The sequence below is a fragment of the Salvia splendens genome, chromosome 22 (genome assembly GCF_004379255.2).
Source record: "Salvia splendens isolate huo1 chromosome 22, SspV2, whole genome shotgun sequence".
NCBI classification, from domain to species: domain Eukaryota; kingdom Viridiplantae; phylum Streptophyta; class Magnoliopsida; order Lamiales; family Lamiaceae; genus Salvia; species Salvia splendens.
Genome location: NC_056053.1, coordinates 20,306,862 through 20,331,190, shown reverse-complemented (window position 1 = coordinate 20,331,190; position 24,329 = coordinate 20,306,862). Strand labels below are relative to the sequence as shown.

Sequence of the window (24,329 nt, the reverse complement as noted above, 5' to 3'; positions counted from 1 at the left end):
CTAATTCATTTATCTATTATTATATTAATAAAAACTTAATATAGTATAATTTATATATTTAATATATAAAATGGAAAGTTATTTTTTCAGTAATCTGTATTATAAAATAATCAATGAAGTGTCGAATTAGAGTCAAACAAATAGAACAATATAAATTTTATCGGGTTTCCGGGCCAGCCCATCGGGTTTTCGGGTCTGGCCCTAACGGGTTGCGGGTTAATCGGGTGCGGGCTAATCGGGTTGTAATTTTATCGGGCTGGAAATTTTCAGGCCTAACCCTATAAATTTGGCGGGCTATTCGGGTCAGCCCACGGGTTGCGGGTTAAATTGACATCCCTAGTTATGGTAGTACAGATTGTTGGACTGCTACGTGTGGGCTTGCCTCTTGTAATTACTGATTTGGGCTTTTCATCTCAAACTTGAACCTATGTACTTACTCGATGTATCATATAAGGGATCATCCGATCATTTATTTAGATAGTGGTACTATGATTATATATTAGAGAATAGTTTTTCCATGATTTTTTTATGTAAGTTCTATTAGATATAAGTTCTAATTGGAGGATAGATTATTTATAAGATCTCTATTTTGAACTAAAAAACATGTGTATATAACTATTAGATGATTTTACATATAGCATATATAAGTTGTGATCAATGTCGAACCAATTTTAAATATCGAACTAGAGACCAAATTAGGGCCATTAGATCTAGTTTTTTGATGAGATGTGCTGCTGTGTAAATTTGTTTCGGTCTTCATTACAAGTCCATTTTACTTCATTGTATTAGGTTTATTACTTCATTCCGTACGTAATACCTTGAAACTATAACATGTTTTTACTTGCTTCCAGTAAGTTTTGAAAAGATTCAACATATGCTTCATTCGAATTCATTGACCTGGGTTTTTACTTTATTCACTTTTTAAAAGGTAATTTATTCAAGTGGATTTATTACTTCATTCGGAAACGTTATTACTTCATTAGATAAGGGTTTTACTTCATTCCAGTAGGACTTCAAATGCTTCTACACATACTTTATTCAAATAATTTATTACATCATTCCATATGTTTATTACATCATATCAGCGCTGTGGCGGTGGTGATAGACACTGTAGAGAGAAAGAACCGTACGCGACGGGGAAACCACATTTACGTACTGGAATGCAGTAAACACCTACTGGAATGAAGTTAAATCTTCGTAACATGTTAGTATGACTTATTTGCCTTCGGATGAATTAAAATAGGCTCGTGATGAAGGCGAAAATAATTTATAAATTTGTACATCTCACCCATAAAAAAACTAGATCTAAAAGCCCTAATTTGATATGGTTCTGTGGTTCAACAATAAGGAGTGGATTTGCATATAATGGGACTTCATCTTAGTATTTGTTTACGCTTATAAAAGTAACACTAACACCCTCTCTGTTCATAAAAAAATATCTCATTTTTTATTTATTCGTTCACTAAAATTAGTCTCATGATTTATATTTATATATTTTCAACCTTAATTACCATTTTTTTCTCTTTTTATCTCATATTTACTAATTACATTCCAGATGAGAATATTTTTCATGGACGGAGGAAGTACAAATTATAAAAAATAACTATTTTTTAACTCTTTATGCTTAATTAATTTTTTATTTAACAAATAAAATTATGCAAATCATGTTTTTATACTTTAGGTATTGTTTTCTATTTTATTTCTTTTTAAAGTTAAATTTCAAAATTCATATTTATTTACATATTTATTGTTAATTTATTTAAATACGGAGAATTATAGTAACTACTAATGTTATTATCATTGTTATTGTTTTTAGAATCATTAATTTTTTGTTACTTTCGGTTTGTTGTTATGTACTTATGTTTAAGATATTTTATTAGGAGTATTTGATATTTTAACATTTATTATTATTAACATCAAACATTTGCATACACTATATTTAGTATTTCTGCATAACTTATTGCACCTTCCGTCTCATAATAAGAGTCGTATTTTGTCATTTCCGTCCATCTAACAAAAAGAATAAATTTTCACTTATAGTACCATAAATGATATGTAGACCCTACATTTCACCAACTTATTCTACTCATATTTTATGACTTACATTCTACTAACTTATTCAACTAACTTTTCTTTATATTTTTTAAAATTCGTGTCCAAAGTCCAAACCAAATAGGACTCCTCTTAAGACGTAGGGAGTAGTATTTAATTAATAAAATGATATAGTATTCCAACTCGACTAATGACCAAATTAATTGAACCATGTATCAATAACTCTGTGAGCTCACTCATAGGCCTGATTTCTAAAACATTGATTAAAAGTAATTAAATACTACTGTAGTAGTGATAGGGACTCCACGTCATGCATGATCCAACTGCCATCACCAAGTCCGACGAGTAGCTTGCCGGACGAAGCGGAAGAAGACGTGCCACGCAAGGAAGTCGAGAAGAAGAGTGGACGGAAAGAAAGGCCCAAAAGGGAAGCTTCCAAATCAGTCCGATACGGAGACTACGTATCACACTAAAAAGGAAGAGAAGATCTAGTTTACTTAATTATTATTGCTTCTTTATTTTGAACGATATCTTTTATGTTTAGGATAGATTAGTGTCAATCTTCTTGGGTTTTCTTCTTGATTCTTTCCCGAGTCGTAAGTCCGAATCAAGCAGGGGGAATTCTATATATTATAGAATTCCCATAGATCGAGTCTTGAGAATTAAAGTAATAAAAAACACTTTTTCTCAACCCTTGACTCTCAAAACCCTAGCACTTCAACTAGGTGTGTTTATCATATTTTCCGATCAATTTCCGTCGTACGCGTGCTCTTTTGCATCGATAGAACCTCAAGTTCTATCAATTGGTGCTTCCATTGACTACTCTTCTCCCTCAACACACGATAACCATGGCACCGGATTTGATGGTTTCGAAGCCCCCACCCTTGCCAAAGTTTTTTGGTTCTGAATCAATTGTTAGGAAGCTGGAATTCCTGGCTTCTAGTAGAAACGTTCGAGTAGACAAACATAAAGAACCGCCAGATCGCTCGGTTACGGAGACGCCGGCAGCGAAGCATGTGTGGAAACCACCGCCATCTCGGACTACAGCACCGACGACCATCACTCTGGAGTCAAGTCCCCGCCCTCGCATGGAGCCGCCTCGTTTCACAGGTGAGGATGCTTCTAATTGGATTCACAAGATCCAGAGCTACTTCAATCACTCTTATACTCCAGAATTTGATCGCCTCTATCTCGTCACGTTCTTATTTGACCCACCGGCGTCCGATTGGGCAACATATTGGAAGGAAAACAACACGGGAAAGGGCTGGAATGATTTTTTGATGGCAGTCAAGCATTGTTTTGACCCAAATTTCGATGAGGATTACGCGAGCAACAAAGCTACGATCGAACCGCCTAACTCACATGCTTTTCCTTCGGACACTAGCGGGTGGAGATTGCCTACGTCGCTCACACAGCCGCCGACAGGAGTGGTGCCAGTGGCCTTCCCTCGCCCTCATTTTGATGCTCCTCGTTTCGATGGTGAGAACGTCGTCGAGTGGATTCGTAATATACAGAGGTACTACAACCACTGCTACACGCCTCTATCTGATCGCCTTTATCTTACGAAATACTTGTTTGATCACCCGGCGTCAGACTGGTTGGAAGACTGGACGGATAATAATGCTGATAAGAGCTGGGATGATTTATTGTTGGATGTAAAGCAGCGGTTCGATCCCGACTTTTACGATCCCTACGCGGAGACAGCCTCACTGTTTAGGAGGACGAAATGGACCGGCCCAGATCAGCGACAACCCATTCACACAATGGCGCCCCCAGTCGCGGACCGGGAGCCTGATCGCCCACCACCGCAGCGACATGAGGAGGTATTCTCACCAGAATTTTGTGACAATTTGTTTGGTGTTCAACCTTTGATTGCTAACGGGAGAGGTCCCAAGCAACTTATTGGTAATGGGTGTATGAGCATGGATAGCGGGAACAATGAAAGTGATATGGACAGTATTTTTGTGGATATAAAACTCGCGAATGACAGTCTCATTGACCAACTTGGTAGTGAGGCGTTGAATATTACTTATGGCGTCATCACAGCCGACGATATTGAGGACGACGAGTGTCTTACCAAGGCTGATTTCTGCACTGATTCACTTTCTCAGTTGAGAATATCACCTCCGGCGGTAGGGAATACGAATGTGTTGCAAAATATAGTGATTGATGTGGCAGCGGATTCTGGTGTTGCTCATGAGAAAATCGTGTCCGTGCTGGAATCGGTGGACGATATTGTCCCCAGCGACACACGCGGCCACAGTTATGGAGTTGTTCGTCCTATTAATCTGACACAACCTGTAAAGGATCCACAATATGGGGAACGTCTTACACTTTCCTATGTGAATGCTATGAAATCTTGGCCAAATCAACCATATTTGTTTTGTTTCGGTGGTCTACACTTGTTCATATTGGTGCAAGCACTCATTTACGATGCCCGATTGATCCCCCCGCGCGACGATGCACTTCTATTGGGCGGAAATCCTATCATGCTTCGAAATTGTGTGGCTGAACCCGGAGACGATTTCATAAAGGTTCCGAACGCTATTCGTCAGCGATGTGATCCATCGTACTACACGATTTATATGAGAGAAACAAGTGAATATAGGTCTCATGAGGATGCGCATGGGAAAAGTTATGTTTGGTGCGTTCCGTGTTTCAACAAGGTGAGGACCAGTTCTGGTGTTCTAGGGAATTATTCTATGGATTTGAGGTTCGTAACTGCTCGTATTGGGATATTATTCAAGTTTCAGTTGTTTAAGGTACAAGATTTGCATTCTCTAGGCCTCATTGAGTTTGGTGAGGTGAGTGTTCATTCTGATGCTTTATGCTACAACAAATATGAGCTATTGCTGAATATAGGCTTGCTTTATTTGGGGAGATTATTGCATTCCCAGTTGAACAATGAGACGAAGAGCTGGTATGTTACTTGGTTAGCTCCTTCAAATGAATGTGATATTTATGAGACTTGGAGGCATTGTGGGAGCTGTAAAACTCAAGCTTTGGAGATGTGTTCTTATTTAAGCAATTCTGGAGATGGATTTCAAAAAAAAGGGGATGATACTTGTGTTCATGGAAATGGAGCTCGAACTATTAGGGTGCCAGGGGACAATAACTCGAATTGTGGGAATGCTGGAGGTCCTTTGCCCTTTACAGAAATGGGTGAATTCTGCCACGAGCAAGTTCATCACACCAGTAATTTGGATGGATTATGGCCGAGTGCGGTGACTTATGAACTACTAATCGATGTTTTCTGGGATAGTAGTGGTACACAGACATCAAGATTGTTCCGAGTGTTACCTCCACTGCCTCTATCTTGTCTCCAACTCCCATATTCGGTAGTATATTTTCTCATTTTATCGCAAAGGAAGATTATGCTCTTCCGGGACAGGGTAGCAGCTGCTATGATTGAGCTTCATATGGTAGATGGTGATATTCCCTTAACTACTTTAATCAAGGACAGACAAATGCTCTGCCGGGCTGTTCTTGTGAGGGATTTCCACAATGTCAAAGTAAGGAAATATGGCAAGGTTATCCAAGTTGGAGATGGGGTTATAGAGCTGCGTCATGCTTTTTCGACGGCATGTAGAGCTTGCGATCCTTGTCCGAATGAAGATTGGGAGGGAGTTCAAACCGTTTTCCTATTGGCTGCTGGAAAGTTCCAAGTTGGAGACAATGTTATACTCATCCTCCGTCCATATGACCAGCACCATCTCGAGCACCTTGTGGCAGCGATGTTCGATCGATGTTTCTATGGACCTTTAGCTATCGTTGGGTGTATTGGGGAAGTAGTCATCTGGTCCCAGCTACTACGAAAGCATTTTCCGAACCTTCGCCTTGTGGACAAGGCGATTTTCATGGGAGGGGGAGTTGATAGGGACTCCACGTCATGCATGATCCAACTGCCATCACCAAGTCCGACGAGTAGCTTGCCGGACGAAGCGGAAGAAGACGTGCCACGCAAGGAAGTCGAGAAGAAGAGTGGACGGAAAGAAAGGCCCAAAAGGGAAGCTTCCAAATCAGTCCGATACGGAGACTACGTATCACACTAAAAAGGAAGAGAAGATCTAGTTTACTTAATTATTATTGCTTCTTTATTTTGAACGATATCTTTTATGTTTAGGATAGATTAGTGTCAATCTTCTTGGGTTTTCTTCTTGATTCTTTCCCGAGTCGTAAGTCCGAATCAAGCAGGGGGAATTCTATATATTATAGAATTCCCATAGATCGAGTCTTGAGAATTAAAGTAATAAAAAACACTTTTTCTCAACCCTTGACTCTCAAAACCCTAGCACTTCAACTAGGTGTGTTTATCATATTTTCCGATCAATTTCCGTCGTACGCGTGCTCTTTTGCATCGATAGAACCTCAAGTTCTATCAAGTAGTCAAGATGAACTCTATTCGGAGCTGCCCTTGGAGAACAAAACCAAAACCAAAATGTGACAAACTAAAAATATAACTATACAACCTCTATGAAAATGTTTGTATGATCACTAGAAAATGAGGTAGAAGTACTTCCCGCAAGATTATTTGTATTCTGAAACAGTATGCGACTATACAAACCTAACTTTCGGTACCAAATTTAATTGTGGCATCAAATTGGGTGAAATTCTTGGGTGTTATTGTCCAAGTAGGGGGCCTCTATAAAAAAAATTAAACATGCATATGAATATTGAAAGGACAATTTATTTTCTGGCAGTTTGACATACTATCATTTTCAACTTGGCTGATACAAACTCCAATTTCATGAAATACAAAATATGATTTCTCAATTCTCCTTTTTAAACTTGATCATTATAAAATTGTAATTTTATGTGTCCAGTTTTAGAACTTCGACACTGACCCCATATATGTAATAATTTCATATGGTTTATGAAGAAAAGGGAGAGAGGTGAGTAAGGCCTACCATGTGTGTGTGAATATTAGTTAGTGCTTTTGATTAAGAATATAGAATAAAGGCGTCTTTAGCCTTACTCTAAAGCTAAAGTTGCATGATGTGTGACAACGATTCCCAAATTCTATCATCACACACATAGTAAGTCATTTCATTGCTTTCCATATAGCTAAAATGCACTCACATTCCTCATTTTTCAATAATTTTATTAGTATGTCTGATGAATAGTTCAATTTTATTATTTTAATATATCTATAAAAATTAATTAATTTCATTAATCTATAAATGTTGGCAGCAATATATTACCTTCAATATATTAATTTATTTATCATTTATACTATATGAAATATGACCCGCTATTCTTTTAATTTATAATATATATATCAATCATTAGAAAATAGAACTATTTTTTATGCATTTAGAAAAACTCAAAGCTAAAAATGGCGAGCAAAGATCCTACAAATCAGAAATTTAAAAGATCAACAAAGAGCAAATACACTCAAACAACAAAACCAACTCCAATGTAGCTACCAAGATAAATAGCAGAAAAAACAAGGAAAATACACATTCAAACTTCACCAAGCAGCATACATATTACATTTTTAGTCATCATTCCAATATCTAATAACACTCAAATCTTATGTTGGTGATGTATATGCATGAGAGTGAAAAACATGTGGCACCTCTAATCCACGAACGAAGACGTAAAATTAGAAAGAAAAATATGATTAAAGTATTGTTAATGGAGAATAAGAGTCACTTTATAAGAAAGAAAATATTTGTCAAAAATAAAAAGAGAGTATTTTATTGAATGAACAAAAAACTATTTTTATAGGGCGGATGGGATGCTATTTTCTTCTCTTACATCAACCACTTCAGTTACTTAAATTAATTTATAAATTTATTGAATTTAAGGATAGTATATTTATATTTATATTTATTGAAATATATGCCATGATAACGAGTTGATACTTAGAAAGGGGTAATTATGAGGGGTGAGATATACATTCGGCCAAAGTCAAATTCATTGTGAAATATTATAATCTCATCAATATTTCTCACTTTCTCAGTCTTTCTATCGTCAAACGTCATGAGTTTCATCACCATTAGAAGCTAAAATCAGATTGGACGGATATATAAGAGCATCAGCAATGGCACCCGTCTCGGCGGAATTTTAACCGGTGTGCCGGAATTCCGCTGCGGATGTCCGCCATTGTGCATGGTAGGCACGGATACGGAATTCTGTCGAGGACACCATAGTTCCGCGGCGTTTACTTGGAATTCCGTCGCGACGCCGCGCGGACGTCCGTCATTGCGTTGACTCCCACGGATGTCCGCGCGGAATTCTCGTTTATTGCATTAAATGTTTTTTTAAATAATGTAATTTTAATAATGTAATTTTTTTATTTTAATAATGTCATTTTTTAGTAATTATGTATTTTTTTATAATGAGGTATGTTTTTTTAAATAAAGTGGTTGTATTTTCTCTATATTCGTGTCGACTATTTAATTCCGTAAATTTCTTACTTCCGGAAATTGTTTAATTTGTGAATTTGTGAATTTTTTTAATTGTGGGAAGTCATTCGGGATGTCCTTGGAGATGTCCGCCACTGTGCAGTGGGAATTCATTATGACGTGGCAGTGCAGTGAGAAGTTCGTATGCGCCACTGCTGATGCTCTAATAAGATGATATATATTTTGAAGTAATTAAGCTTCAGATTATTAAGAACTAAGATATTTTAAATATTCATGATCTAAAACTCAAATATTCAAAATTTATACATCTGATCACTTTCTACATGGGATACACGATACTAAAATTAACTATACTACATTTCATCAATTTATTACTGGAGTGTTCTATCCTCATTTGAATAAGAACACATACTAACGGAGTATTTGAGGATATATTGATCGTAGTGACGCAAAACAAAATATGAAGGGACAAAAAAAGTCAAAAGGATAAATTATTAAAATACATCTTACTACTGTAAAGTGAAGATATAAAATGAAATTGAATTATTTGAGCACGACGCATGTGGGTCACCGTCGTTCTCATTTTGTCGTATGAAAATGGCATCTTGATTTCAATTTTGATTGTACGTTTTGCATTACTATATACATCCATGCATTACAAATTACCAGTAGATATCCTCAACTCTCACCAGTATCTTTGAATGCTCTTAAATTTTGATAAATTCACCCTCAATTTAGAGATATAATTTGAGTACGCAAATCATGTGGTGGAAAAATTAGTTAAGAAACGAACTTAGCTTGACATCAATCAACATACACATGTCTGAACTGATTAAAACTTCCGATTTATTAATTGAAGATGAAGCGTCTTACCTACTTAGAACTACGTTTAAATTGGCTAAGTGGGGCGGTCTATAGATGAATCACACATTTTTTTTAAAGTTAAAAGATATTCGTAGATTAATTATAATTTAATATATTTCTTAAATTATAAGTGGAAAAATCTTATTCCCACTTGACTTCATAAAAAAAAGATTAAATGAGATCGAATGAGACAATACGTGTGGAAAATGATGCACGAACAACCCTAAATCTTGATTATCTTCTATTTGGAGCTTTTTACTAAATTTCGATACAGAGCGTTGGAATTAATTAGCCTCACCTAAAAATGGATGTATATGAATGAATGTTTTTAACTACGCTGGATCTTATGAATCACAACAGTTGGTCTATGCCTCTATTTATTAAATGCTATATAATTGCATTTATTGTTCAATCTTTGATGAAAAAGGAACTTATATAGGACTCCTCTGTCCCTCAATAGAAGATCAATTTTGACCAGGTACGAGTTTTAAAAAAGAGTGATGCTAAATGGTCATAATGTGGCCGGCCATAAAAAGTTAATTTAGTCTATTTACATGTATAAAAAATTAGAATTATCGATATAAACTTATATGTGTGTGAATGGACTTGTAAGTTGATACTTATCTTTGAATTCAATTACGTAAAACATCTTAATATCACGAATTATTGTATACGTTGAGCAACAATCAAGAAATGACAGTAGTAATAAGTTGAGCAAAAACTACCAAAGAACAACACTAACATGTTGAGCAACATATAATGAAGATGATATAAAAGTAAAATCAAGTAGTATTAAACCAAAAATTTGAAAAAAAACATTTTTTTATTATTTAATTAATTTATGGCTGGCCATAATGTGGCCGCATAGCTTTATTCTTTAAAAAATGTAGTAAAAAGTGAGTAGAAAATGTTAACGGAAGGTAGATCCTGCTTTTATTGTTGGACGTACGAAAACGCAAAATGACATACTCCCTCCGTCTCACAAAGATTGTCTCACTTTCACCGGACACGAGTTTTAAGAAATGTAATGAAAAGTAGATTGAAAAAATTAGTGGAATGTGAGTCCTACTTTTATACTAATAAAATGTGAGTATGAATGAGTTAGTGGAATATGTAGCCCACTACCAAAAATGATAAAAAAGTGAAATGAGACAAATTTTGTGGGATGGACGGAAATGGAAAAATGAGACAATCTTTGTGGGACGGAGGGAAAACTTATTGGTGGACGCACGTAATATATAACTATATAAGACTATAATTGTTCATCTATGTGTCTAATTAACTATTCTCCACTCGTTCTCTCATCCTCTCCTTTTCGAGCCGCTCCAATGCATTCAATAAAACTGACTATTCATTGCTCCTACATCATTTTCAAAATACCTTTAATCAAAATTTGCAAATGGATGTATTATTCTAGACAATTAACATTTAATTAAATGTACTTTCAAATGGGTTTATTTTAGTTAATTTATATTGTCAAATTCCAATAGCACCGACAGTATTCAATTCTAGTATATGAAAGAGACTCTCTCGAAGATTAAATTAAAGATTCTTACAACATTGAAACCGAGAAATAAAATCTAGATAACTGATGATCACTGTAAAACTTCCAGCTCTTATTATCAACAAATTTATTAATAAAGGTTTTGTTTCTATGTATTGTAATATAAAATATAGAAAACATGATAATAAAATGATAGTCTTATATCGGAAAAACTTTTGATTGGTTAATTATTGGGGATCTACAATTTTAGACTGAATTTAAATAGCCATGCTAGTTAATTAATCAAATTGATATTGGGGATCTACAATTTTTTGGCCATTTACCATCATATATTGGTCCAATAAATACAAAACGAGAAAAAGTCGAATTATGAAAAGTACATTGTTGAGTGTTTTTTAACTATTAGTACCTTGTCTAGTCATGTTTCTATCTCAATGTAGATAATATGCAGCAAGCACTACATGTGACATGTAAGAACATTAACAATTTAGGATAAAAAATGCTTATTGCATCATATCTGAAATTTTAGTAAAATTATAGTATAAGCATAATAGAATAATACATATTCATTTTATTTATATTAGATGATCACAACAATTGCATCATGGCAGAGAGAGACAGATGCCTTGCCAAATATGTAACTCCAAATAATAAATTAGTTATCCAATAAACCAAGAATGGGCACTTATGAATATATTTATATATATATTCGAGCAAGCTGGCATTCAGTGCCCAAATTCGTAAAACTTAATAAAAATATACTAGATTCCGATCCAATTGAACATATTGTTGCCACTAAAAACTGTAATATTTGATTTTTCTTGCAATCATTTTAGCTTGATTTGTAGTGTCACTTTATTTATTGGTTTCACAGTTTCACTCAAAACAATTTTGCCAGGACAACATTTGTCAAGTAATCCATTCTGCAGGGCATCTTTCTAAAAGGCTAAAATCATAAATTATCACAAAAAAATCCACGGTGAAAAAAATATTTATATAAGTTAAATTCTAGCTAAATGGCTGGCAGATTTCTTTATCAAAGTAGTTTCTTTTTTGCTATAATATCCAAGACAAGATGACAAAGAACTTGACAAAAAAAGTTGGATAAAAAATTCCCACTAAGTAGAGTGTCACTCGCCATAGCTCACAGTTGCAGACACCAGCAATAAATTACCTCAACTTGTTAATTAATCACCGAAAATCCTTTTCTATTTCCACAATTTTCAAGAAAAAACACCACGTGCCTCTACAATTACTATACTCCTCAATCCAGCCATCATCGTTTCATTTTCCCAATAAAAATCCTCCATTTTTTATTTCACTTTTTTTGGTCTGATTTTGTTGTTCTCAACCTTAACTGGGATTCCTGGACATCTTTTCATGTAAGTTTCTGCTTTATTTCTGAATCCTATGCTTTTGGCATTTTAATTCTCTGTTTCATCACCTCAACAAACTGTCATTTTCATGAATTAAATTACTGAAGCAAAGCATCACCAAATCCCATGGCAAGATTCATTCTTTCACTCTTGCTATCATGGAGTTTCTTGATTTGGGGCACTCAGCAGCTCCAATCCTCTCAAACCCAAGTTCTTCTGCAGCTGAGGAAGCAATTAGAGTATCCAAAACAGTTAGATTATTGGGAAAATCCTGGGATTGATCTCTGCTTTGCCTCTACTCCACAAGTGAACATCACATGCCAAGACAGCATCGTGGTTGAGATCAACATATACGGTGATGCCAACACAAGGCCACCTAGTTTTCATGGATTCCCATCTCCTCCCCAAACATTGTCTGGGAATTTCTCCATGGATTCACTCGTGGCAACGTTGTCGAGATTGAACAGCTTGAGAGCTCTAACGCTTGTGTCTTTAGGCATCTGGGGTCCCATTCCGGTCAAGATTCATAGGCTGCATTCTCTTGAATCGTTGGATTTGAGTTGGAACTTTCTGTTTGGATCTGTTCCTGTCACTTTCCCAAGAATCCTCAGCCTTCAAGTGCTTAAGCTTGATGGGAACTTCTTGAATGGCACTTTTCCTGATTGGATCAATCCGTTTTCGAATCTCACGAGCTTGAGCTTGAGGGCGAACCGGCTCGAAGGTCCATTGCCTAATTCTCTGCAGAAACTTACCTCATTGACTGATATTAATCTGTCCAACAATGTGATCAATGGAAAGCTGATGGATTTAAGTGGTCTATCGCGGTTATATTGGATGGATTTGAGCAACAATAAGCTGGATTCCGGCCTTCCAAGTTTGCCAAAAGGCATAGCCACGGTCGTACTGAGCAACAACTCTTTCTCGGGGAGAATTCCTGAGCAGTATGGAAAACTGAGGCAGCTTCAGCAGCTCGACCTCTCTTTCAACGCGCTAACTGAGGTGGCTGGTATAGTGGTGCTCGTTGCGTTGCCTGATATGGCTTTGCTGAACTTGGGGTCGAATATGCTAACTGGATTGCTTCCATCGCGTTTGAGCTGTGGGAGCAAGCTTCAGTTGGTTGATATATCGAATAATAGGCTAAAAGGTGTGTTGCCGTCTTGTTTGAGCTCTAATGTGAAGAATAGAACTGTCCGGTTCGGTGGCAATTGCTTGGCCACTGATCCGAAGCATCAACACCCTGAAGCATACTGTGCGAGTGCTGCTATTATCCAAGAGAAGACGAAACCTCAGGAGAAGAAAAGTGTGGGAGTGTTGATAGGTGTCATTGGTGGGATTGCTGTGGTTGTGGTGCTTCTAGCCGTTGGCTTTCTTGTGTTCTGTCGGCAGTATTGCCCTAGAGGGACGTCTGAGCAGCACTTGCTGCATAAGGCGGTTCATGATAATTCTGTCACCGGATACACTGCTGAGATTCTGACCAGTGCTAGTACGTTACCTAACTCAATTCAACTGTTTGGATGTCGTGAGACTTTCTCAAGCATTACATTTTACTCCACAGGGTATATTTCGGATGCAGCAAAGCTAGGCGTGCAGGGCTCACCGGCTCATCGCCCCTTTTCACTCGATGAGTTGAAGGCATCTACTAACAACTTTGACAGTTCCGCATTGATGGGCCAAGGCTCGACTGGAAAGGTACAAACGCCTCTTGTCTTGATGCTTGAGTTGTTCTAAATAGGCCTTTTTTGTTGTATATGAATAGGCACCTCGTTGTTTTTAGCTACTCTTATGAATGCATAATTGATTGGGCACTATTTTGAAATGGCTCAGAAACAAAATGTCCCAAATGTAATAAACTTTTAGTATCTTGTCACTTGAACTTAGGGCATCCTTTGTTTTCTCCTCAGATATACAAAGGAAGACTAGACAACGGCACCCAGGTAGCTATACGGTGCCTGGTAGTGTCGAAAAAATACACAATCCGGAATCTTAAACTGAGACTAGATTTGTTGGCTAAGCTCCGGCATCCTCATCTTGTCTGCTTCTTGGGACATTGCATCGAGAATGAAGGAAAAGAAGTGTCTGGTGCCAACAATGTCTATCTTATCTATGAATATGTCCCAAATGGAGATTATCGAGCTCATCTTTCTGGTGAGGATAACCTACAAATATCTTTCGAAATTTCATTAGCAACATCTGTCAATGATCTAAAAGTACTTTTGTAATGGAGTATTCATAAAGATCAGAAAAAAAACTAATATTATGCTTTTTTGCATTGCGCTGTCAGAAACGAATCCAGACAAGGTGCTCAAATGGTCTGATAGGCTGGCTATATTGATTGGCATTGCTAAGGCTGTCCATTTTCTGCATACTGGAGTTATTCCCGGCTTCTATAGCAACAGGTTGAAGGCAAATAACATCTTGTTAAACGAGCATAGGATTGGAAAGCTGAGCGATTATGGACTGTCTGTTGTAGCTCAAGATATTGAGAAAGACGAGGTAGGCACTCTATGCACATCCATATCACTAGTCGGTTGAAAGTTTCTAACCCACTGTAACCACTCACTGTTTCATTTGTCTTGATCTCTTTGTCCAGGAGAAAGGAGGAGCCATGAGATCATGGTAAGAATATGTCTTGATCGGAATGGTAGAGATGTAGTTACATGCTTACATTAGTTTTGAACACCACTGAAATTAGAACTTCGTTTGCAGGCACGCGAAGAGCTTGGATGATGATATTTATAGCTTTGGTATCATACTACTGGAGTCGCTTGTTGGGCCTTCAGTGCGTGCTAGAAATGAGTCATTTCTACTCAATGAAATGGTAAAATATGCCCAGATAAACTGCATCACTTTTCAACTTAAAAAGCAAGTCCTAATCATACATGTATTAATCACAATAAGCATTCATGTTTTGACAACTAGAATTAGCTGAGAAGCATTTTTGCCCTCTTTGGCTTAGAGGATCTCCACTGATGACTGAGTTTGGTAATCTTATGCAATTTGTAGGTTTCCCTTGGAAATCCAGACGGGCAGAGGCGAGTAGTTGATCCAATCGTGCTGGCATCTTGCTCGCAAGAGTCACTTTCCATCGCCATATCCTTGACGATTAACTGCATTTCTCCCGAGTCATCAACTCGCCCTTCTTTTGAGGATGTTCTCTGGAACTTGCAGTATGCAGCTCAAGTTCAGGCGACGCCAAATGTTGATCCAAAAACAGGGAAAACACTAGTGTCTCCATAACTTAATTTTGATTCTGTATCTTGCTTGGTGTATGTATATCTGGTTCTGGATATTAGTATGTGATAACTTTTGATCAGTATAAGATGGCTTCGACAGCTTGTCAACTGTAAATCATGTTTTGCTGCTGCTAATCCTACTCGAAGAAAGGCTCAAATGAAGGACAAAAATATTCGTATATCTTGGCCGCTATGGTCCACGCTTCCTAGCATATGCATCTTTTGTCGAAACTCTGAACTAGAATGCTTTGACTCTCCAAAGGGGAAACATACTGCCACGAGGAATGATACGCTGGTGTAGATGTAGCATCAACCCCGAGGGGAAGCAAGGTTACGGCCATATTCCTGATATCAACAAAACTTGTGTGTGAGCCAAATTGTGCAAGATATAATGGCTTCCACATCATTTGATGAGAGTTTATATCACCTGAATATCAAGAAATAACTGCATGCATATCTTGTCTGTATCAGAATGTTATTGTCCGACACGCCTGAACTTGCTCCAGCTCGTCTTTGTGCACCCAAACGTATTTTCTGAAGTGAGGACTCTGTTTTCCTGGCCTGTCAATGAGTGTCAGGTTGTAGGTGATCTCCCCAAAAACGAAACAGCAATCACAGATCTTCTTAAGTGCAGCCACAACAACTACTGCGAAGTACTCCATGAAACATCATCTTGCGAGTTGCGTCCCGCATGACTGAGCAAGTAGTTTTCGTATTCATAATTTAGATAGAAGATTATAGGAGCTAATAACCTAACTTCTTAATATTAGTAAGTACAATAAATCTTATACATGGACCCTGTGTTCTAGTCATCTCTGGTAGATTTTAAAGAAAATTGCAAGAGAATTCTTGGGATTCGATTGAATCTATTATGATAAAAGACATGTAGCAAGTAGGTTCAGAATCAAAAGTAAGTACAAGAGATTCGCATAATATGCCATTCAACACCTAAGAAAAAGGAATTCTAGGGAAGGTTACTACACTTACAATGTCTGAAGCTAATTCATAATATCGACGAGTGATCTCAGAAGCAGTACTCTGTAAGAGCTCTTCCTGCGCTCTGTGGTTAAATATGTAGCAGCCCCTTCTCCTTCCAGAAAAACCTGCAAAAAGCAAGATGTAAAACGTTATAGTTTCTTAAACCAATGTTTTCAATGTCAACAGGCAAAGAAGAGTATGTACATTTAAAAAACAATGCTTCTAACAAGTCGATTTCTTCCAATAATTAAGAAGAATCTATGGAAATTTGTTCTTGCTAAGATGTAAGATTCATGAGCCAAAGCAACATGATCTCAAGCAATCCAGAAGAGAGATGCTTTGCTCCAATACCAAGCTTTGATAATTTTCCTGGTTTAAGGTTTTCTGGAAGGGTACAAATGTAGTAGTCATGTGATAGGAGTGAAAGGCGAGAAGAGAGCACGAGAGATGCTCCCTGATTTGAGTCAATGGTTTGTAATTGCAATAATGTAAGAAATGACCACTTTGATTGAATAGAAAGTAAGGAAAATAACACTCCTCCGCAGAGGCCTACGACCAAGTCGTCCAATACAAAATGATCTATCCAAGATGATCTCTCTATTAGGAGACTCTCTCTATATATAGGCAATTCTAGTGCTAAAATAAAGGAAACCGAATAACAAATATTGAAAAGCATAAAAATAGGAATCAGCTCTCTCCCTTAATCTTCTCCACATGCTTCCTCCTTTCTCTCTGCCGGCCCAACCATCTTTCTCTCTCCCCCTCCTCCAATCCGTATCAACTGCCTCACCCTCAAAACAGCCTTGCCCTCAGCCTGAGGTCTAAATCTGGACCCTAAGTACTTCGTCTGGTGGAGGTTCAGACTCATACTTTTGGGTAGTAGCCAGAGCATTGAACCATAGAAGATGGCCAACTATATGAAGGAATAACAACATGGCCTGATGGGAGAATGGAGCGTCAACTGCTGCATATGGGGGGTCCGGAAGGGAAACTATCGACTGCATAGACTGGTGGGCAGCAGCCAAAACTAAACCACGCAAAGGCTGAAGCTGAATATTGGGGCTGGAGGACAACCGTGGTGTTGACACCATGGTTGTTGTAGGCGGACCAGAAGAAACCAAGAGTTTGGCATGGTCCGCAGCAGCCGTAGGATCACAATGTTGCAACAGAGGCAAGACGGAAGGTTGAAACTGCGGCATAATAGTGCACGAGGACAGCAGCGGTGTTGTCATTGGTGCTGGTGTAGGTGGAGTTGCTGGTGTAGGAGTAGGTGGACTAGAGGGCAGCAATGGGGCTGTCACCGTGGGTAGGATAGCCGCAGTATTATTGCTGGGTGTGGGAAAGGTCCTCAGATGTGCAGCAAGGGAAGCCCCGAAACTCCCGTCTGAGTTCGTCTAACTTAGTACTCAAATCCTTGAATTGATCTGTCCTCCTTTGGGACCACCACTTCAACTCTGCTACAGCCTTCTCCAATCCGTCCAATCGCGTATCCGTCCTGGAATTCATCGTATCCGTCCTGGAATTCATCCACGTTCACCGCACCAATTGATAGGAATGAAAGGCGAGAGGAGAGAAGAGAGCACGAGAGATGCTCCCTGATTTGAGTCACTGGTTTGTAATTGCAATAATGTAAGAAATGACCACTTTGATTGAATAGAAAGTAAGGAAAATAACACTCCTCCGCAGAGGCCTACGACCAAGTCGTCCAATACAAAATGATCTATCCAAGATGATCTCTCTATTAGGAGACTCTCTCTATATAGGCAATTCTAGTGCTAAAATAAAGGAAACCGAATAACAAATATTGAAAAGCATAAAAATAGGAATCAGCTCTCTCCCTTAATCTTCGTTGATACGGATTGGAGGAGGGGGAGCGAGAAAGATGGTTGGGCCGGCAGAGAGAAAGGAGGAAGCATGTGGAGAAGATTAAGGGAGAGAGCTGATTCCTATTTTTATGCTTTTCAATATTTGTTATTCGATTTCCTTTATTTTAGCACTAGAATTGCCTATATATAGAGAGAGTCTCCTAATAGAGAGATCATCTTGGATAGATCATTTTGTATTGGACGAATTGGTCGTAGGCCTCTGCGGAGGAGTGTTATTTTTCTTACTTTCTATTCAATCAAAGTGGTCATTTCTTACATTATTGCAATTACAAACCAGTGACTCAAATCAGGGAGCATCTCTCGTGCTCTCTTCTCTCATCTCGCCTTTCACTCCTATCAATTGGTGCGGTGAACGTGGATGAATTCCAGGACGGATACGATGAATTCCAGGACGGATACGCGATTGGACGGATTGGAGAAGGCTGTAGCAGAGTTGAAGTGGCGGTCCCAAAGGAGGACAGATCAATTCAAGGATTTGAGTACTAAGTTAGACGAACTCAGACGGGAGTTTCGGGCTTCCCTTGCTGCACATCTGAGGACCTTCCCCACGCCCAGCAATAATACTGCGGCTATCCTACCCACGGTGACAACCCCATTGCTGCCCTCTAGTCCACCTACTCCTACACCAGCAACTCCACCTACACCCAGTGGCGGATCTAGGGGGGGCAGGAGGGGGCGGTCGCCCCCTCCGTGCGACTATTTTTCCCTTATCGGGATGTAAAATTACCATGTTCGCCCCCTCCATTTGCCTCCGGCGTCGCCCCGAACATCAAAAGAAATTGCCATGTCCGCACTAAATCAAGCTAATACTATATATTCCGCCCCCTCCGTTTCCGGATCCTGGATCCGCCACTGCCTACACCAGCACCAACGACAGCACCGCTGTTGTCCTCGTGCACTATTATGCCGCAGTTTCAACCTTCCGTCTTGCCTCTGTTGCAACATTGTGATCCTGCGGCTGCTGCGGACCATGCCAAACTCTTGGTTTCTTCTGGTCCGCCTACAACAACCATGGTGTCAACACCACGGTTGTCCTCCAGCCCCAATATTCAGCTTCAGCCTTTGCGTGGTTTAGTTTTGGCTGCTGCCCACCAGTCTATGCAATCGATAGTTTCCCTTCCGGACCCCCCATATGCAGCAGTTGACACTCCATTCTTCCATCAGGCCATGTTGTTATTCCTTCATATAGTTGGCCATCTTCTATGGTTCAATGCTCTGGCTACTACCCAAAAGTATGAGTTTGAACCTCCACCAGACGAAGTACTTAGGGTCCAGATTTAGACCTCAGGCTGAGGGCAAGGCTGTTTTGAGGGTGAGGCAGTTGATACGGATTGGAGGAGGGGGAGAGAGAAAGATGGTTGGGCCGGCAGAGAGAAAGGAGGAAGCAGGTGGAGAAGATTAAGGGAGAGAGCTGATTCCTATTTTTATGCTTTTCAATATTTGTTATTCGGTTTCCTTTATTTTAGCACTAGAATTGCCTATATATAGAGAGAGTCTCCTAATAGAGAGATCATTTTGTATTGGACGACTTGATCGTAGGCCTCTGTGGAGGAGTGTTATTTTCCTTACTTTCTATTCAATCAAAGTGTCATTTCTTACATTATTGCAATTACAAACCAGTGACTCAAATCAGGGAGCATCTCTCGTGCTCTCTTCTCTCCTCTCGCCTTTCACTCCTATCATCATGAGTGCAGAGTCCAAAGACCCAGCTATTTCCTGAAACCTGAGTTCACAGAGCAAGAGTTCAAATTCCAACCTTCCCAAGATTTAATAGGCCTGGCATCAGGTGGCAAAAGTTAAAATATCTTGCATACCTCAATGAAAAATAAACTCCAGTGTTCCATTGCTTCATGAACTCTATATAGACGGGCTCTACACGGAACCTAAGCAACAGCAGACCGAGAGGGACAGTGACCTTGGATAATAACAAACGACATGAGCAAAAAGTGTATCACAGGACAATAGTAACGAACAAACAGAAAGTTAAAAGCTCATCAACCACCTTCTAGATATTTCAAGAAACATAGGTTTTTTAAGAATTCTGTGGGCCTTCCAGGTGAGAAAGCACCGGGTTTCCCTCTTTGGATGGCTGATAAAACCTCCTTGAGAATAGAATTTGCAAGAAAGCTAAAAACATGAAGACCTGAATTTTCTGCAAAAATTGAAATATTAACACAGTCAGAACGTATACAGAGAAATTTATAGTCCTGCTGATACAACATTACATAAATAGATGCAAGTCCATAACAAATGCACACACTACACAAAGTCCACAAATAAATGCAAATATTATACATAAAAACACAACGCAAAGCAATAGCAACAACTAAGAATGACCATATGTTGACAGAAAAGATCTTTTGGGTTATTGACACAGTTTAACATGACAATTTCAGGAAAACAGCATAGGAGAATTGTATTATTCTGACTGAAAAACAAGAACACCTGTAGAAAATATCTCCAACAGAAATTTACATTCATCTTCGATAGGTTGCTTGATCCTTTCATAGTCTTGCTCGAGATCATCTCTAGGGGACCCACCAACTGTTCCAGACAAGCCATGAAGGATAATTTTTTGTATGAATGGAACTACAATGGTTGAGCGAAAAATTTCTTCTGCACATTTCCGTATTATCGGTAGAGGAATATGCACATAAACAATTGTATATAGCACTTGCGTCCTTGTGCGCCAGCCCATCTATGGAACAGTATCCCAAGCTTGAATCTAGCAACAAGCTGGCATTTTGAATCCTCTTTACCATGTTTTCTATGAATTGCATGTTCTGTACTGCCATCACATACAGAACCAGAATCAGTATTACATGATTACATTTTTTAATGTAAAATGCGATTTCCAACAGCTAAAGATATGAAGTTGCTATTGCTGTCTGGCTCACAAGAGACAGACTACTATACAGTCAATAAGTTGTTGAGCAAAAGTTCACAAAGATAAAAATCCAGTACAATTTTACCGAACAAAGAAAAAATCTTCAGTGCATTTGTCATAATGTCGTAATGAAGAGAGGATCTTAGCCTTAGTACAAGATGGAGCAAATTAGACCTGTGCAAGAGCAAATTAGACCTGTGCAAGAGCAATATAGACCTTTAGGCGATTCATTTCACTAGCAATTCTCTCCAGGAGCATGCTTTATGTTTCTCGGATGTTGGTTCCATTTTCTGCATGTTGTATTGAAATACCATTGCTTATTTGATCGTTGTCGGCAGAGTTTATGTAGCTGGAATAGTTGGCAGTTCCTTTATCTATTTTTCAACCTGACCAGCAGGCATTATGAGTTTTACATCACATATAAGCAATATAGGAATGCAAGAACCATAAAATATGTACCACAGAGGAAAACCACATGCATTCAAAATTCAAAAACCTCTTTTCTGGAGTTGCAGCTATTTTTACCATCGAGCTCCCTTAGTTATCTGATGCTTATTAGTCCAATCCAATTCTAAAACAGGAATCACTTTCCAAAACCAGATGCAAAGTGGTCCGTGCCTCAGACTAAAGGCTCATATTAGTAATATAGAATAGCTAGAATTCGAAGCTATTCATTAGGGCAAAATCAATGTCTACATTCCACACCAAATAAACACATGATGTGCATTCATATTTCATCAAACACTATCCCATCAAATTTGAATTCTCATCTCTAGAAGTTTGAACCAAATCGGAATTATGCATACCTTAGAAACGACATGAAAGGTATCGAGCAACAACTCCAAGACCTGAGCGCTGTGCTTCAGCCGGCTCTGCGGCCCCGCCAATGAAGCGTCGACGGAGCCACGGAAGGACAATGTCTTCTCCTTGATATCGAGGGGCGGGGCCCGCACAAGCACCACGACGCCGTCCACGTCGGCGAAATCGGCATAATCGGAGCTCCGATCAGAGCGTGTCGAAAGGCACGAAGGTGCGGATATCGGAGATGGAATTCGGAGTAGGAGAAGTTGGAGGGGTTGAGCCAGAGCGGGTGGGAGTCCTCGGTGGCGGATCGGGGCAGTGGGGAGTGCAGATCTGTGGGCAAATGATTCGAGTGAATGTTCTTCGTCTTGGATTTGCAATGCGATTTGTTTTCGGTTACGATTTTCAGTTATTGCACAAATGACACGTCACTCAATTGGCTAAACCGTCTTCCCTTTATGTTACGATGATTCTAGATAGGGGTGGGTTGATACGAGATATCGTATCAAAAACATTATATCGTATATCGTATCGAAAATATCCATATGAAAAAATTTCATATCGTTATCGTATCGAAAGTTTCGATTCTAACTTTCGATATGGATAATATCAATATCATTATCGTATCGAATACCTGTATATCGAAAATTATAATTTCAAAACTTAAAATTCACACAAAAATTAATAAAACTTCAACACAATAATATTAATAGTGTTCTTATCTCCATAATCAAAATACAACACAACCAAGTACAATTAAATGGATTTATATATATTTATAATTTTAAATTTTAATATGTATTGAATTTCAATATGTTTCGATATATACGATATATATCGTATATTCGATATAAAACGATATATCGAAAATATCGATATATATCGTATATTCGATATAAAACGATATATCGCGATATAAGGAAATTCATATCGTTATCGTATCGAAAACTTACGATACGGTATCGTATCGTATCGAAAATTACGATATATCGATAATTTTTTGATATTTTTCAATACGATACGAGCGATATATCATTTTTTCGATATTTTCCTCGGCCCTAATTCCAGAGGCGTTTCTATAATTTCATATGCAATGCAGAGAGATTCGTGGGCCCGGGACTGATATTTGTTTCCACCTCATTTACTTTTTTAATTTAGAATGAATAAATACATTATTTTATCAGTACCGACCTCTCGCCTAAAAACAGGCATTCTTCTTCGAATTCGTTTCATATAGTATTGAATTAATTTCTCACACATAACCATTGCTGATTTCATTCTCCAAAGAGCTTTCATTTAAAACTTTTATGATCGTTCCCTCGATTTTCTGGTATTCATGTCTCCAATGTTGATGTTGTAGAATGGTGATAAGAATCTATATTTTTACTTTATTTTTAAAATAAATGAGTTGATATTTTTTATATAATTATTTAGCTTATTATTTTCTCAGTCTCCTTTAATTGGCACCAATTTCTTTTTCGTCCGTCCCTAATTAATTGACACTCTTATTTTTAACTATTTTTTACATTTCACCAACTCATTTTATTCACATTTTATTATAAAATTAAGTATATAAAAGTAATACTCACATTTCACTTAACCATCGCTTGCATACTGCATATTTAAAATTTTAGCGTGAAACAACCTTAGTCTATATGTCTCATATATTATAAGGGCTCGTTTGATTGCATATAAATAAGTAAAAGAGTGTTGTTCTAATCTGCTGGAATTTTGGTAATCGTTCATTCGATTTTTGTGATGGTTGAATGTTTTCATCTTGCTCGAATTTAGACAGTGACGATAGAGCTGAGCTTCTTCCTCAACTGGTGTACTGTCTTAGACCAACAAGAAAGTCACGGTTGATTTCTTCAATAATCAATTTAAAATTTGCTATTTAGCACAAATTGATTCAGTTAATTACAAAATTAGAGTACTTAATAATTAGCTAATTTGTGGATTAATTAGTGATCTAATAAATTTTGACAATTTTTTGTGATTTGACAATTTACACAACCATTACTACAGTTTTGAGTTATGTTAATATGTAATAATTTTTGTAATCAATGATAATTAAAGACCAATTAAGTAATGAAGCACAAATTTAGATAAGTTATAGTACTCCCTCCGTCCCTGAATATTTGTCACATATTTCTTTTTTCGTCCGTCCCTAAAAATTTATCACCTTTCACTTTTACCTTTTTTTATAGTGGACCCTACATTCCACTAACTCATTTACACTCACATTTTACTATAAAATTAATATATAAAAGTAGGACCCACCTACCATCAACTTTTTCAACTCACTTTGTATTACATTTCTTAAAATCTGTGCCGGGTAAAACGGTGACGAATTATTAAGGACAGAGGGAGTACAAAA

General features: G+C 37.9%; 1 protein-coding gene, 1 long non-coding RNA gene and 1 pseudogene across 4 annotated transcripts; 1 reads left to right on the top strand and 2 right to left on the bottom strand.

Moving 5' to 3' along the window:
* The first annotated feature begins 11,917 nt into the window (after positions 1-11,917).
* LOC121787161 (probable inactive leucine-rich repeat receptor-like protein kinase At3g03770) lies at positions 11,918-15,515 on the top strand. 2 transcript variants are annotated; one of them, XM_042185818.1, is made up of 8 exons: positions 11,918-12,173; positions 12,275-13,650; positions 13,723-13,856; positions 14,069-14,312; positions 14,449-14,660; positions 14,758-14,783; positions 14,874-14,985; positions 15,171-15,515. In XM_042185818.1, the coding sequence occupies exons 2-8, from the start codon at positions 12,294-12,296 to the stop codon at positions 15,402-15,404; spliced, it is 2,319 nt and encodes a 772-aa protein (XP_042041752.1). In that variant the 5' UTR covers positions 11,918-12,173; positions 12,275-12,293; the 3' UTR covers positions 15,405-15,515. The 2 variants fall into 2 exon arrangements, with proteins under 2 accessions (XP_042041752.1, XP_042041750.1); XM_042185816.1 differs by having other exon boundaries at positions 11,918-13,650.
* On the bottom strand, positions 15,317-17,849 carry LOC121787163. 2 transcript variants are annotated; one of them, XR_006047286.1, is made up of 4 exons: positions 16,583-17,849; positions 16,388-16,503; positions 15,828-16,095; positions 15,317-15,745 (listed from the first exon to the last, which is right to left on the bottom strand). It is a non-coding gene; the product is annotated as an uncharacterized LOC121787163 (long non-coding RNA). The 2 variants fall into 2 exon arrangements; XR_006047285.1 differs by having other exon boundaries at positions 15,828-15,961; positions 16,583-17,841.
* Positions 17,850-19,441: 1,592 nt separating this feature from the next.
* Positions 19,442-22,361, bottom strand: LOC121787162 (annotated as a pseudogene).
* Between the last annotated feature and the right edge of the window lie 1,968 nt (positions 22,362-24,329).

Coding starts and splice junctions, on each gene's coding strand:
- LOC121787161 (XM_042185818.1), top strand. CDS start 12,294: ATGGCAAGATTCATTCTTTCACTCTTGCTATCATGGAGTTTCTTGATT. Junction 13,651..13,722: donor TGAGATTCTGACCAGTGCTA/GTACGTTACCTA, acceptor TTTACTCCACAG/GGTATATTTCGGATGCAGCA. Junction 14,986..15,170: donor CATTTCTACTCAATGAAATG/GTAAAATATGCC, acceptor TGCAATTTGTAG/GTTTCCCTTGGAAATCCAGA.